Source organism: Crocodylus porosus, unplaced genomic scaffold (genome assembly GCF_001723895.1).
Source record: "Crocodylus porosus isolate Cpor-Errol unplaced genomic scaffold, CroPor_comp1, whole genome shotgun sequence".
NCBI lineage: Eukaryota > Metazoa > Chordata > Crocodylia > Crocodylidae > Crocodylus > Crocodylus porosus.
Genome location: NW_017728918.1, coordinates 43,875,305 through 43,887,738, shown reverse-complemented (window position 1 = coordinate 43,887,738; position 12,434 = coordinate 43,875,305). Strand labels below are relative to the sequence as shown.

The 12,434-nt window shown below is 41.0% G+C and overlaps 1 protein-coding gene across 3 annotated transcripts in view; it reads right to left on the bottom strand.

The window, feature by feature from the left end:
- MLIP (muscular LMNA interacting protein) overlaps positions 1-12,434 on the bottom strand; it is a 205,292-nt gene that overhangs the window by 82,707 nt on the left and 110,151 nt on the right. For 2 of the 3 annotated variants that reach the window (XM_019537542.1, XM_019537543.1), the window contains exon 5: positions 3,678-5,300. The exons of the other annotated variant lie outside the window; for it this stretch is intronic. In XM_019537542.1, the coding sequence (XP_019393087.1) occupies positions 3,678-5,300 (1,623 nt within the window). The remainder of the gene's footprint in view (positions 1-3,677; positions 5,301-12,434) is intronic. 3 annotated transcript variants of the gene reach the window in all.

The window sequence follows — 12,434 nt, the reverse complement described above, 5'->3', positions numbered from 1 at the left end:
CCCTGGAGATTGAAAAATGATAGAAAGAAAAGCAATGGAAACAAGACCAAGAAATCTGTGATCTGATCCTCCCTTTAACCACCACTGGTGGCATTTGCCAGAGAGTCTGTGGTTCTAGGATTGGCCTTCCTAGCCATCAATGGACACATCTACAGCTCTTTACTTGACCCATGGGAATGATCATCCTTGACAATGAGGGATCACCAACAACGACATGTTATATACTCCTGCCAGTATGCACTCCTGCCAGTGTTAAGCATTCTTGTTATGCAATCCTGCCAGTGTTATGCACTCCTGCCACAAGGTGGCTGTATTTCAAACTTGGTTTCTCCTCTGTACTGTCTGATGTTTTGCTTGAAAACCTGTCAGATAATCCTCTTTGTTTTGTATGATAAAGATGACTGCTCTGTTGCTCCCTGTCTGATCTCACTGGGACAAACAAAACTTTGCAATACACAGAAGTCTTGCTTGCTGCTGCACATGTGACTGCCCTAGCCTCTACCAAATCTGCCATGGACCCTAAGTTGACTTCAAAATATTCCATAAAATAGTAATTCTGAAAAAATATCTTCTGAATTTTTCAGATTTACAAATGTTCATATCATTTCACAGCGTATTTTATATGTATTATATGTATATTATTTAATGACAAGTCCATGATAATAATAATAAATAATATGCACTACTCTCACTAGTCTGACATAAGTGTTAAAATGAAAATAGAATATTATATTTTTAGAATCATTAAGAACAGCTGCTACATCTTATTTTCTTTTCAGCATCTCCCAACTATGTTGTAGCGAATATATTTGCTGTTTGTACACAAACAGAAGACATTTTGATTACACAAAAAAGATGATGCATTTTTTCAATCAGTGAACTTTCAGTAGCCCTTAGTTATTTAAACAAAATAAAATAAAATAGACTAATATAATGCCATATATCAACTGTTATATTCTGTCATATTCAGTGCATTACATGACAACATGCAGTATTGAGAATCAGGTTATGTTATCCCAGTCAAAGCATTACATTAACATTGCTACACTCCTTCCAGCACCCATGCTTACCTAATGCAGATATAGATATACTCATTCTGGTACATGAGCAGCACTAGCGCATATTATGTACTACTTCTGCTATTAATATGTCATGAAATAATGTAAAAATAACATAACCATGAAATAGAATAAAATTTTGAATTTTCAAAATTAAATTTTGAAATGAAAAATGTCCAAATTTTTAAAAAATCAAATTACTCCATAGGAAAATTTCATTAAAATCTGTAAAATTTTAGGAAACAAATGAGAATTCTTGAAACAGACGAAAGTATTAAAAAAGAAAAAAAAACACTTTCAATGGCAACCAGATCAATCACATCTACTATGGACATATATAGTTTGTTAGGAGTTCTAACTGATGCAGCTTGACACAGAAGAACCTATTATAGATGACTCAGTAAAGTATGACCTCTCTTCTAAGTGTGCTTCAGGTTTAAGTGGAGGGGTGAGAGATAAGGAGAAGAGGAATAACAAAAACTGCGAATACATAATACACAGTAAGATGAACAAAGATACCCTTTGACCAATTTTACCTCATCTCTTCTTTGTCTTTTCTAGTTTCTTTTATTTTCACATGTACATGTCTATTGCATTATTTTTAACCAACCTATTTTCCCTTTCTTTTTTCTCCCTCACACTTTCTTCCCTGTTCATACGTTCACATGAAGCATTTTTAAAGAATATCACTGATTTCCAAACCCTTTTACAGAAATTTTCATTATTGCTTATTCTCATGCGGCTGGTTCTCTTTCTCCTTCTAGTGAATGACATATAGAAGGCAGGTGGCTGATTCATCAGTGTGTGAGACAGTCACATTTACAGCAGCAAGTGTAGTCAGGAGATTTCTTCTTCCTTATACAGAATTTACAACAAAGACACAGAAGCAGAAGGTGACAGTCTAGAATTTACTAATCAAACTAGTTGTGATGACATAACTATAGCATATAGAAACAGCAAAACAAGAAAAAAGGATTAGAGCATAATGGGAGAAAGCAGAGACTTTAGCCATAAATGTAACACATTGCAGGAGCATCTACACGAGACGCTTACTGCACATTAGCCTAATAACACTGAGCAGTAGCGTAGCAGTTATTAACCATGCTGACAGCTGTAACTCTAGTTACTGTGCATTTAGTTTAGTACTTCTTATTGAAGGTACCTCATTAGAGCTACTAAACTAAATGTGCACCAACTAAGGTGCATTAATGAGCGTGTAGACACGCCCTGCCAGGACCACAGCCAAGAGCAGGAGAGATCAACAGTAGGAAAGAGAGAATAGATTTGGCACAGGGAAGTACTGAAAAAGTACGTACGTTTAATGGTAAACTTTGAGACACACCTAGTTTTCCATAGGAAGAATGGAAAATGACAGGAATAAGCTACGGGCCTGTTCTCTTAATGTGCACAGAATAAATTTTCTTAGATTTCATAGACATTAGGGCTGGAAGGGACCTTGAAGATCATCAAGTCCAGTCCCCTGCCCTAGGGGCAGGAAGTCAGCTAGGGTCAAAGGATCCCAGCAAGAAAAGCATCCAAACGTTTCTTGAATAAGTCCAGAGTAGGTGCCTGCACCACATCTGGAGGGAGTCTATTCCAGGCTATTTGGGGCTCGGACAGTAAAGAAGTTCTTCCTTACGTCCAACCTAAAATGGCCATGGAGCAGTTAATGACCATTGGTCCTTGTTATCTCTTGAGGCACTCTGCTGAACAGATGTTCCCCCAGATCCTGATGCACACCCCTTACGTACTTATAGGCAGCCACCAGGTCACCCCTGAGCCTGCACTTTTTTAGGGTGAAGAGTCCCATAGTCCCATAACTCTCAGCCTCTCATCATAAGGCCTGTTCTCTTGCCCTCTGATCATGCACATGGCTCTCCTCTCAACTCTCTCAAGCTTCTCAATATCCTTCTTGAATTGTGGAACCCAGAATTGGATGCAGTACTCCAGCTGTGGCCTCACCAAGCCCAAGTACAGTGGGAGAATGACATCCTGAGATTTACTTGAGAAGTATCTATGGATGCAAGCCAGAGTTTTGTTTGCTTTACCAGCTGCGATATCACATTGGTGGCTCATGTTCATCCTGTGGTCTATCATGACCCCCAAGTCTCTTTCAGCCATGGTATTAGAGAGTTCGCCACTGCCACGCCTATAAGAGTGCTGTGGGGGGGTTTTCCCCAAGGTGCAGTATCTTGCATTTTTTGGTATTGAACGTCATCAGGTTTTTATTCGCCCACTTACTAAGCTTATCCAAGTCATCAAATTTATTGATTTCTATTTCACCCAGCAATGTATTATCTGAGTTTTCAAAAAATTGAAAGAAAATCAAATCCATGTCCAAGCAGTTGTAACAAATTGATACTTCATCAGCATGTCTTCCCACTCACTATACCTTTTATTTTTATGCTAAAGACCTCTTGAAGTGGCTGCTCTTTTACTATAAAACACAGATAGCAAAATGTGATGTTACGATTTTAAAGTCATGGCATTAATATAGGTAGTAAATTTTGTTTCTTTAAAAACTTTAACCAAATTCATTAATTTTACTGTCTCTAAAATGAGCGTCATTTTCCTCTGAAGACAAAGGAACATTAGAAAATAAGCATGCAAGATGAGTACCTTAGCTTTTGTGTTTTCATGGTCAGAAGACAGTGAAAAAGTCTGTGGTGAAGTCAGCTCTCTGGATCTTGATAGAAGTGGACAAGGTGACCAATCTGAAACAGGAGATCTACACTGTGCTACTGATGGGGTAGCTGATTGCTCAGGTCTCAGAGGTGAGGAATAAACTCTATAACTTGGGTGCAATGATGAGGAACTAAGTTTTGAGGAGCGGGGATGACTATAACAGGCTGAAGGAACAGGTGATGTAGAATTAGGACGCGAGGAAGACAATTGCATTGAGGCATTTGAAAGGGCAGGGGAGGCATCACCAAACTCCTGAGCAAACCTCTGTGCTGAACTTGCTTTGGATTTATATGTAGAGTTTAAAGGATTTGGAGAAGGAGAAGAGCATCTCTCAAAAGAGGGGGGAAATGTGCCCCTTTGATTGGAAGGAGAGGACAAAGGATGTGATTTACAGATGAGGGTGGGTGAGTAGGTATGTACTCGCCTTGACTTCTCAGGTATTTGGGATTTGGAGATAGGATAATGCATCTGTTTTGTAGAAGAAGATTCAGGGTTCAAAGAAGAGTGTCTTGGGACACAAGAAGGCATTGAATAAGTAGGTAAGCTTGGTTGTAATAGTGGAGAGACGACCGTCTTTCTATAGGAAGAAACAGTGGATGACAGAGGACTTAATGAGTCAGGAGATAGGGGTCTGGCATAAAGGTGATTTCTAGGGGAAAGGGATCTAGCTCGAGGTGGATGATGGGCCTTTGAAGATAAAGGCACATGAGAAAATCCCAATGGCTGATGTTCTTCTTGGCTTGGAGAGTCTGACCTAACAGAAAAGCCTGAGACATATTTCTTAGGGGTAGGCGGAGTTGTTATAAACTTTTGATCTACTGAGAGTGTTGAGGAGCCAAGGGAGTTAACTGAAAAGGTAGCAGGGCAGGAAGCAGGGGATAACGGTCTTTGCTGAGAAGGGTGTGCTTTCAGGACAGCAGTTAAAAAAGTGAGCCTTGTTGGCAGGGAGGCTCTAATTTCTGGCTTCAGTTGATTTCCAGTAGGTGACATTTGGCTGTAAGGCTCATTTATACTACAAATGGTTGAGGAGGAACTATAAAATGGAGAGGACAGAGGTTTAGGACTAGGTGATAATAAATGTGCTGTGACATGGACAGGTATGGCAGATACAGATCTTTTAAAAGAACATGAGGGCAGAGACTGGGCTGACAAGTCTTGAATTTTGCTTGAACTAGGAACATCTGAGGATAAACCTCCACTCCCATTTGGAAGCCCTGACCTAGTGACTTGTGATGGCTTGTAAACCCAGTCAGGTATAGAAATGGTTGGCACTTGAGAACTACCCAAAAACTGAGAACTGGAAGAAGGGCTACTTAATTCATAGTCAGATCTTTTGGACTTGGAAATGGGTGAACTATGAGTAGTAGCCTGAAAACATGTAGACGAATCTTGTTTAGAAGACCCAGTTGCAGACTGACACTTGTTATAGGATTCTTCCAGTGAAGAGGCTTGATTCAAGTTAACCAGGTCACGCTTTACTTTCAGATTAGTTGGAGAAATTAAACGGATAGCAGGTGGTTTATGGAAAAGATGGTCAGAGGTAGAAAGAGAAGTTAACTGGAGAAAAAAAAAGAAACATTAAGACAGGGTGGAATTTGTAAACTTTTTAAAATCCCACATGTTAGTTCCAAGAACATGCAGGTAGTGTTTCCACTAGCACTGTTCTGTGGGTTAAATGCAGAGGGCTATCTAAACTCTCAGAGATACACCTGACCCGAGATATGACTGAGGACAACTTTTCCACAAAAGTTAATCTGATGAGGAATTTGTTGTGTAGATACTATACTATATCTCTAGATTCAAAACTACTGAATTTTATACCTAAGCAATATCTAACACAAATATACCATCAGTAACCATATATTGTAACTAGAAATTATCGTACTGTGAAAAAGATATTTTTACTTGTATAACAGTAATCACTAAAATAGCCATATTTCTTTGAGAGAATAATGTGTCCCTAGATTGATAGATATATAGATAAATTAAGTGCCCAGTGCATCTACTGTGCATTGCTTAGTAGTACCTTACTCTGCCTGAGGAGGGCCTTACTGAATATGAGTGATAATGGCAGAACCAGTACTTACAGTAATCAAAATGATTTTCTTTTGTATGATATGGAGGCAATGTTATGTATAAAACTTATGTTCTATTATAAGAAATCATTGACAACTCTTCAGTGAGCAGAAGTTAAAAAGTACCTACAATGAAAAATCATCCTCTGTTTAAAAACAGGGGATACCTCTACTAAGGATATCCTTACACAGCAGTGATTTTCCTAAGTACCAGAGGATTCAGAACCCAACCTTAAGGTGTTATAATATCTGAAGTGCATACATTTAGGCACTTGGACACCTAAATTCTGGATATCGTAGCCTCAGAGAACAACTGATTTCTAATAGATTTAAGTGTTTCAGGTTCTTTATATAGAGATGTAAGAAATAACCCAGACAGCTTAAAGCAGGGTGGCAAACATGCAGCCCACAGGCCATATCCAGCCCATATAACTGTATCTTCTGGCTCACAATGCTGCCAGCTACATGAAGCATGCACTGGCACAGGTTCCATGAGGCGCATGTGACCCCTACCATGACCATGCTGTGTGAAGGCCATGCCAGCATATGCCCCAGACTGGCCACATGCCGTGTGAAGCCCGTGCCTATTATACATGACTCAGTAAAGTATGACCTCTCTTCTAAGTGTGCTTCAGCACCTGTGCCAGTCCATGCTTCATGCTTCAGCCATGGCAAGTCTGGCATGGGCTTCACATGGCGTGGGGCCAGTCTGGGGCATATGCTGCATATGGCTGCTGCACCAGACCTCCCTTCCATGCTAGATCCAGATCAGTCCCACAGACAAGCTATCCATGTGGGATTCAACGTGCAGCATGGGATTCAGCGTGCCTTGTGCAGTGCATGCCTCAGGCCCTGCATGCTGTGTGCATCCCAAATTGGCCCCATGTGGCATATGTCACATGCTACACACCATGTGCCACGTGAGAGTCAGTGTGCTGCATGCATGCTTGAAGCACGTGCAGCTGTTCCAGCATGCATGGTACATGTAGTATTGGCACCAGACCACCTCTGTGGGTCTGGATGAGTTTGACACCCATAGCCTAGAGGAAATGATAAGGACAACTACACCTGGAGTGGCATCACTCTTCAAAGTTTAAGTGCCTGATTCAGTGTACCCTTAAGCCATTATAAGCCATGCTTGTCTGTACTCTTGAAATTCTGAAAACCCTGACTTTGAGGTCAGTGCCAGTGGGGATAATGCCCACGTTTTGTCCAATAACCTCAACAGAAAGCAGGAGACCTGAATTCCCAGCCTTCCTCAGCTTAAAGGCATGCACATCTCCTGCTTCCCAAGAGACAACTCTCACCATGAGGCTGTAGCATAAGCTTGATAAATGTACTCTCTATATCTACTATTGAAGCAAAGCCACTGAGCACCCCAGGGTGCAAAATGCATGGGGCCAGGAGAGCAAGGAAGAGGGCGCAGGCTTCTGTAACTTAGTCGCACTCTCTTGGAGGTAAGGAGAACAAAGTTCAAAGGACTTGATGCATTTCACAATAAGACAACCAGCCATTGGCTTATAAACACAAACAATTCTAAGAACAGGATTAACTCCTTGTTTTGGTGCCCCTAAAATCAAACTGGGGTCTGGCCTTTAGTCCATATAAAAGAGACTGTGTCAGATATTTATTTGAAGTGCCCCTTGATTTGTAATTAAAAAGCAAACTAGTGTTTGCAAGACAGCCACAAAGAGAGAAGTTGTTTGAGAAGTGTTTTACACCAATTTAACAAATTCCACACATCATTTATTAAGTTTTAATTTTAAAAATACTTGTAAGTAACAATAAAATATCTAAAGCTGGCATAGCATCTTTCATTCCAAAATCAGTTCTAAAAAACTTTGGGCCCAATTCTATTCTAGTGAAAGTGTATGGAATTATTGCCCTCAACTTTCCTAGGAGCAAGACCTGGCCTTTTATATGCAGGGATCTCCATTCATTTTTTCCATCATTAGTTTTGAAAAGAATGTTAAAACAAAACAAAACAAGAATAACCCCCAAAATTAAAACTGAGCCATCATTTTCAAAGAATCACTATTTCAAATTCTAGGGACAGGAAGTAATTATATTAAGCAGTGAGTATTATTCACCATTTTAAGTGGTGGTCACTATATCTGTGTGTAGAGATTATGTCACCCTGCTTAAAGGAAACCTTACCCAAGGGAGGCTTCCACAACTGTATATTACCACAAAAGGGCAGGAAAGATGAAGAGAAAAACCACTTTAATATACACAGCAATTTTAGAAATCCAATCCAGAGAGAGAGAGAGAGAGAGAGAGAGAGAGAGAGAGAGAGAGGGAGAATCTATAAGGTGCAAATCTATCCTGCCTTCTTACTGTTCTCATAACTTACGAAGCAGGCATTTGGTACACATATAAGCCAATATGTGCCCCGTGCCCACTCATACCTCAGAAGTTTCTTTTTCTTACAATCTAGTTGAAAATGTAGTGAATTTATTGATGCATACCTATTTCTAAGGTTTATATCTAACTCCTAACTAGGCTTTGTCAATAATGCATATGCATATTTCACAGAATCATAGGAAATTAGGGTCAGAAGGGACCTCAGGAGGTCATCTAGTCCAACCCCCTGCCCAAAACAGGACTATCCTCAACTAGATCATTCCAGCCAGGGCTTTGTCAAGCAAGGCCTTAAAAACCTCCAAGGACAGAGATTCTACCACCTCTCTAGGTACCAGTTCCATTGCTCCAACACCCTCCTAGTAAGATAGTTTTTCCCATCTTCCAGATCATTAATGAAGATATTGAACAACGCTGGGTCCAGGACCAACCCTGGGGGGACTCTCCTTGGTACCAGCTATCAACTAGACCTGGAGCCATTGATCACTACCTGTTGAGTCTGGATTCATATTGTTCATACTGTTAAAGAAAGGAATTGCACAAGGTAAACTTTTAAAATTTTGCAGACTTGCTGGGGAGACTACAGCAGTGTGGTTAATAACTTAGAAATATCCATTGCTTAGTAATAAAATGTAATGTGAAATACTGGGTTAAGAAGTCCAATTGTAAAGCTAAACCAAAGGCCTCCAAGTATGATATATGGTATAGTACCATCACAGTGCCAACACTATTAATCTATTATCTGGCATTTGGAAAAATATATGCAGTGTTATATCATTTAGTATCCACAGAAATATCCATTCCCTTCTATATGAAGCTATCCAAAGGCACTAGACTTAGACTTAGACTTAGACTCTAGAAGAGAAAAAAATCACAATATGTCTATATAGAGAATAAGGTAATCAATATATGTAACTAAAAAAACCCAACAAAATAAACAAAACAAAAAACTCTTAGGCAGTCTTACATCTGAAGGAAGACCAGAAGTTCCTCAGGAGAACAATATTGCTTTTCCATATAATGACAGAATCATGGAAATTTAGGGTTGGAAGGGACCTCAGGAGGTCACCTAGTCTAATCCCCTGCTCAAAGCAGGACCAACCCCAACTAGGTTATCCCAGCCACAGCTTTGTCTACCTGGGTCTTAAAAACCAAGGATGGAGATACTACAACTTCTTTGTAGGGCTTTGTGAAACAGCTAAGTTTTGTTTCGGTTTTGGATTCAGCCGTTTCAGAGGGACAGTGATTGGTTTCAGTGTTTTGGATCACTGTTCCATTTCAATTCAGCTGAATCTGTTTCAGTTTCAATGCGATTTCAGCACTGATTCAAAGATTCAGCTGCAGCACAGGTGCCAAGTGGGGGCGGTGATCCCCACTGCTCCCTTCTGCCCCTCACTGCACAGGGGAGCTCTGCCATGAGCCCTCAGAGGCCTCAATCTCTGCTGCTGCAGCCAGTGAGTGCAGGGCTTTTTTTTATATATATAAGTGCTGTGAGGCTGAGGCCAGGGCTGGGCAGGGCAGCCATGGGGGCTTTTCCTGCAGCTCCTCCCACCTGGGGAGAGGTGAGTACAGCCAGAGGAGCTGCAGGAGATGCCCCCATGGCTGCCCTGCCTAGCTCCATCCCCCGCCTGGCCTCAGCCTCTTAAAAAAAAAAAAGTCCTGCATTCACCAGCTGCAGCAGCAGCAATCGGGGCCTCTGAGGGCTCATGGCAGAGCACCCTGCATGCAGTGCATAGCAGTGCAGGGCAGTGGGGATCGTCCCCCTGGTTGGGACCCATATAGCAGCTGTCCCATGGTGTTGGTGCAGCACAGCTTGGCAGGGTGCCATGTGCTGTCTGGTAGCGGGGGTGGCTCCACCTGTCAACCAGAGCCTACCACTATTCATCCTCAGTGGCCCCAGCTCCCAGACAGCGTACAGTGCCCTGTCAAGCTGCATTGCAGCCGCACGATGAAACAGCTGCCATGCGGGTGCCAAGCAGGTGGGGCAATCATCACTTCCCCCCCAGTGTCCCACACTGTGTTCGGGCACTCTGCCATGAGCCCCCAGTTGCTGCTGCTGCAGCCAGTGAGTGCACGGTTTGTTTTTTTTGTGCTGGGAGGCTGGGGTTGGGCAGGGGATTGAGCCAGGCTCATCCCCGGTGGGGGGAGCTATGGGAGAAGCCCCCATGACTGCTCTACTTGGCCCCATCACCTGCCCGGCCCCAGCCTAGTCCTGGCACTTTAAAATGAGGGCTGCGGGGCTGTACCAGACTCTTCCCAGGGCACCTCTGAAACATTTCAGAACATCCAAAACATTTCCAAAATGTTTCGGATGTTTCATTTTGTTTCAGAGATGGTTTGGAGCCTTCCATTTCATTTCAGATTCAGTGTTTTGGAAACCAAACCAAAGTGGGCCAAAACATGTTCAAAACTAAATGGCTGCCGAAATTTTGCACAGCCTTATTTCTTTGGTAATCTGTTCCAGTGTTTTACAACCCTCTTAGTGAGAAAGTGTTTTTCCTTATATCTAAACTAAACTTCCCTTACTGCAACTTGAGACCATTGCTTCTTGTTCTGTCATCTGCCACCATTGAGAACAGTTTAGCTACATTCTCTTTGGAGCCCCCCTTTAGGTATTTAAAGCCTGCAATTAAATCCCCCCTCAGTCTTCTCTTCTCCAGACTAAATAAGCCCACGTTCCTTAGCCTCTTCTCATAAGTCCTGTTCCCCAGCCCTCTAACTATTTTCATTGTCCTCTGTTAGACCCGTTCTAATTTGTCTACATCCTTTCTTCAGTGAGGTGCCCAAAACAGGACACAGTACTCCAGATGTGGCTGCACCAGTACCAAATATAGAGGAAAAGAATCACTTCCCTTAATCTGCTGGCAATGTTCCTACTAATGCAGCCCAGAATGCCGTTAGCCTTCTTTGCAACAAAGACACACTGTTGGCTCATATTCAGCTTATTGTCCACTGTAACCCCCAGGTCCTTTTCTGCAGAGCTGTTGCTTAGCCAGCTGTTGCTTAGTCGGTCCCTAGCCTGTACCAGTACAAGAGATGGTTCCATCCTACATGCAGGACTTTGCCCTTTTCCTTATTGCTTCTCCAATACTTGAAGTAAATTACTTGGAGTAAATGATTTTGTTCCAAACTATAGTGCTGTTGGACTTTTCCTCAGAGAGATATAATTTAACCTAATAACATTGACAGAAATAGTTTCAAACTATTATCTTCTAATTAACTGAAAGTTAGGCTAAGCATATGGCCATAAAAAGAAGACTTCCTTCTTGTGCCATCAGAAATATTAAAATCCCTTTCATGACAGCAAACAAGAAGTAGGTTCCTGGAAATGTGCTTTCCTAAAGCACCTAAAATGTTGTCCTAATTAGAGTTGTATTTCTGCACAGATACTCTTGTATTTTTATGCCCTAAGGTTATTGTAATCATTACTGAAACCTGCTAAATGATGTCTGCTACCATTTAAAGTTGTCAGATATATTTGATTAAGCCCTGTTAGGACTGTATTTGAAATTGTGTCTTTCCTATACCGTTACTGCATCTCTGATAGCTGCATAACAGTACAAATCTGTTCCTCTTTTAAAAGCCTATTTTCTCAAACTCCTGCTTTGCCTTTCTCTACATTTCTTTTTTTCTTGCACTTATTTCCCAAACTAGTTTTTGAAACAAGGCATTGTTCCTTCCTACATTCAAGTAACTGAGTGACAGGTAATCTCCCATTCTGCTTCTTCATAGACTACTGAACACGCTTTGAGTGCGTAGACATAGAGAAATAAAAAAAATAATTTCTCATTTCCCTTTCTCATTTTAACTTTGGCTAATCCATACATATGATAAAGGCCTAAAAAATCTTTCCATATACTTGTCCTGTTTACAGGTATTCCAAGTAATTCATACTTAAGAATGTATGAAATCTTACCAAACACTGTTGGCATTCTAATTCAAGAGGATCTTCAGAATGTAACTGAAATGTCTTTGTCTAATCCAACCTCTGATAACAAATTGCATTTTATACTCCTTTTGCTTTTTAGAATTTTAGTATTCACACTAGAATATTATCTGTTTCCTTCTAACACTTTTCACAGAAATATCCTTTCCCTATAGATAAGTAAACTGGGAATACGTTGCCATAATCCAACATTGCTTCATAAGCATGCTATACTTCCTTGATTTAAGCCTTAATTTTACCCAGCTGCATTGGACAGTAATCAAAGTTTCAACACTTTTCAACATCTAATTAGCTATACATAGTCTTTAA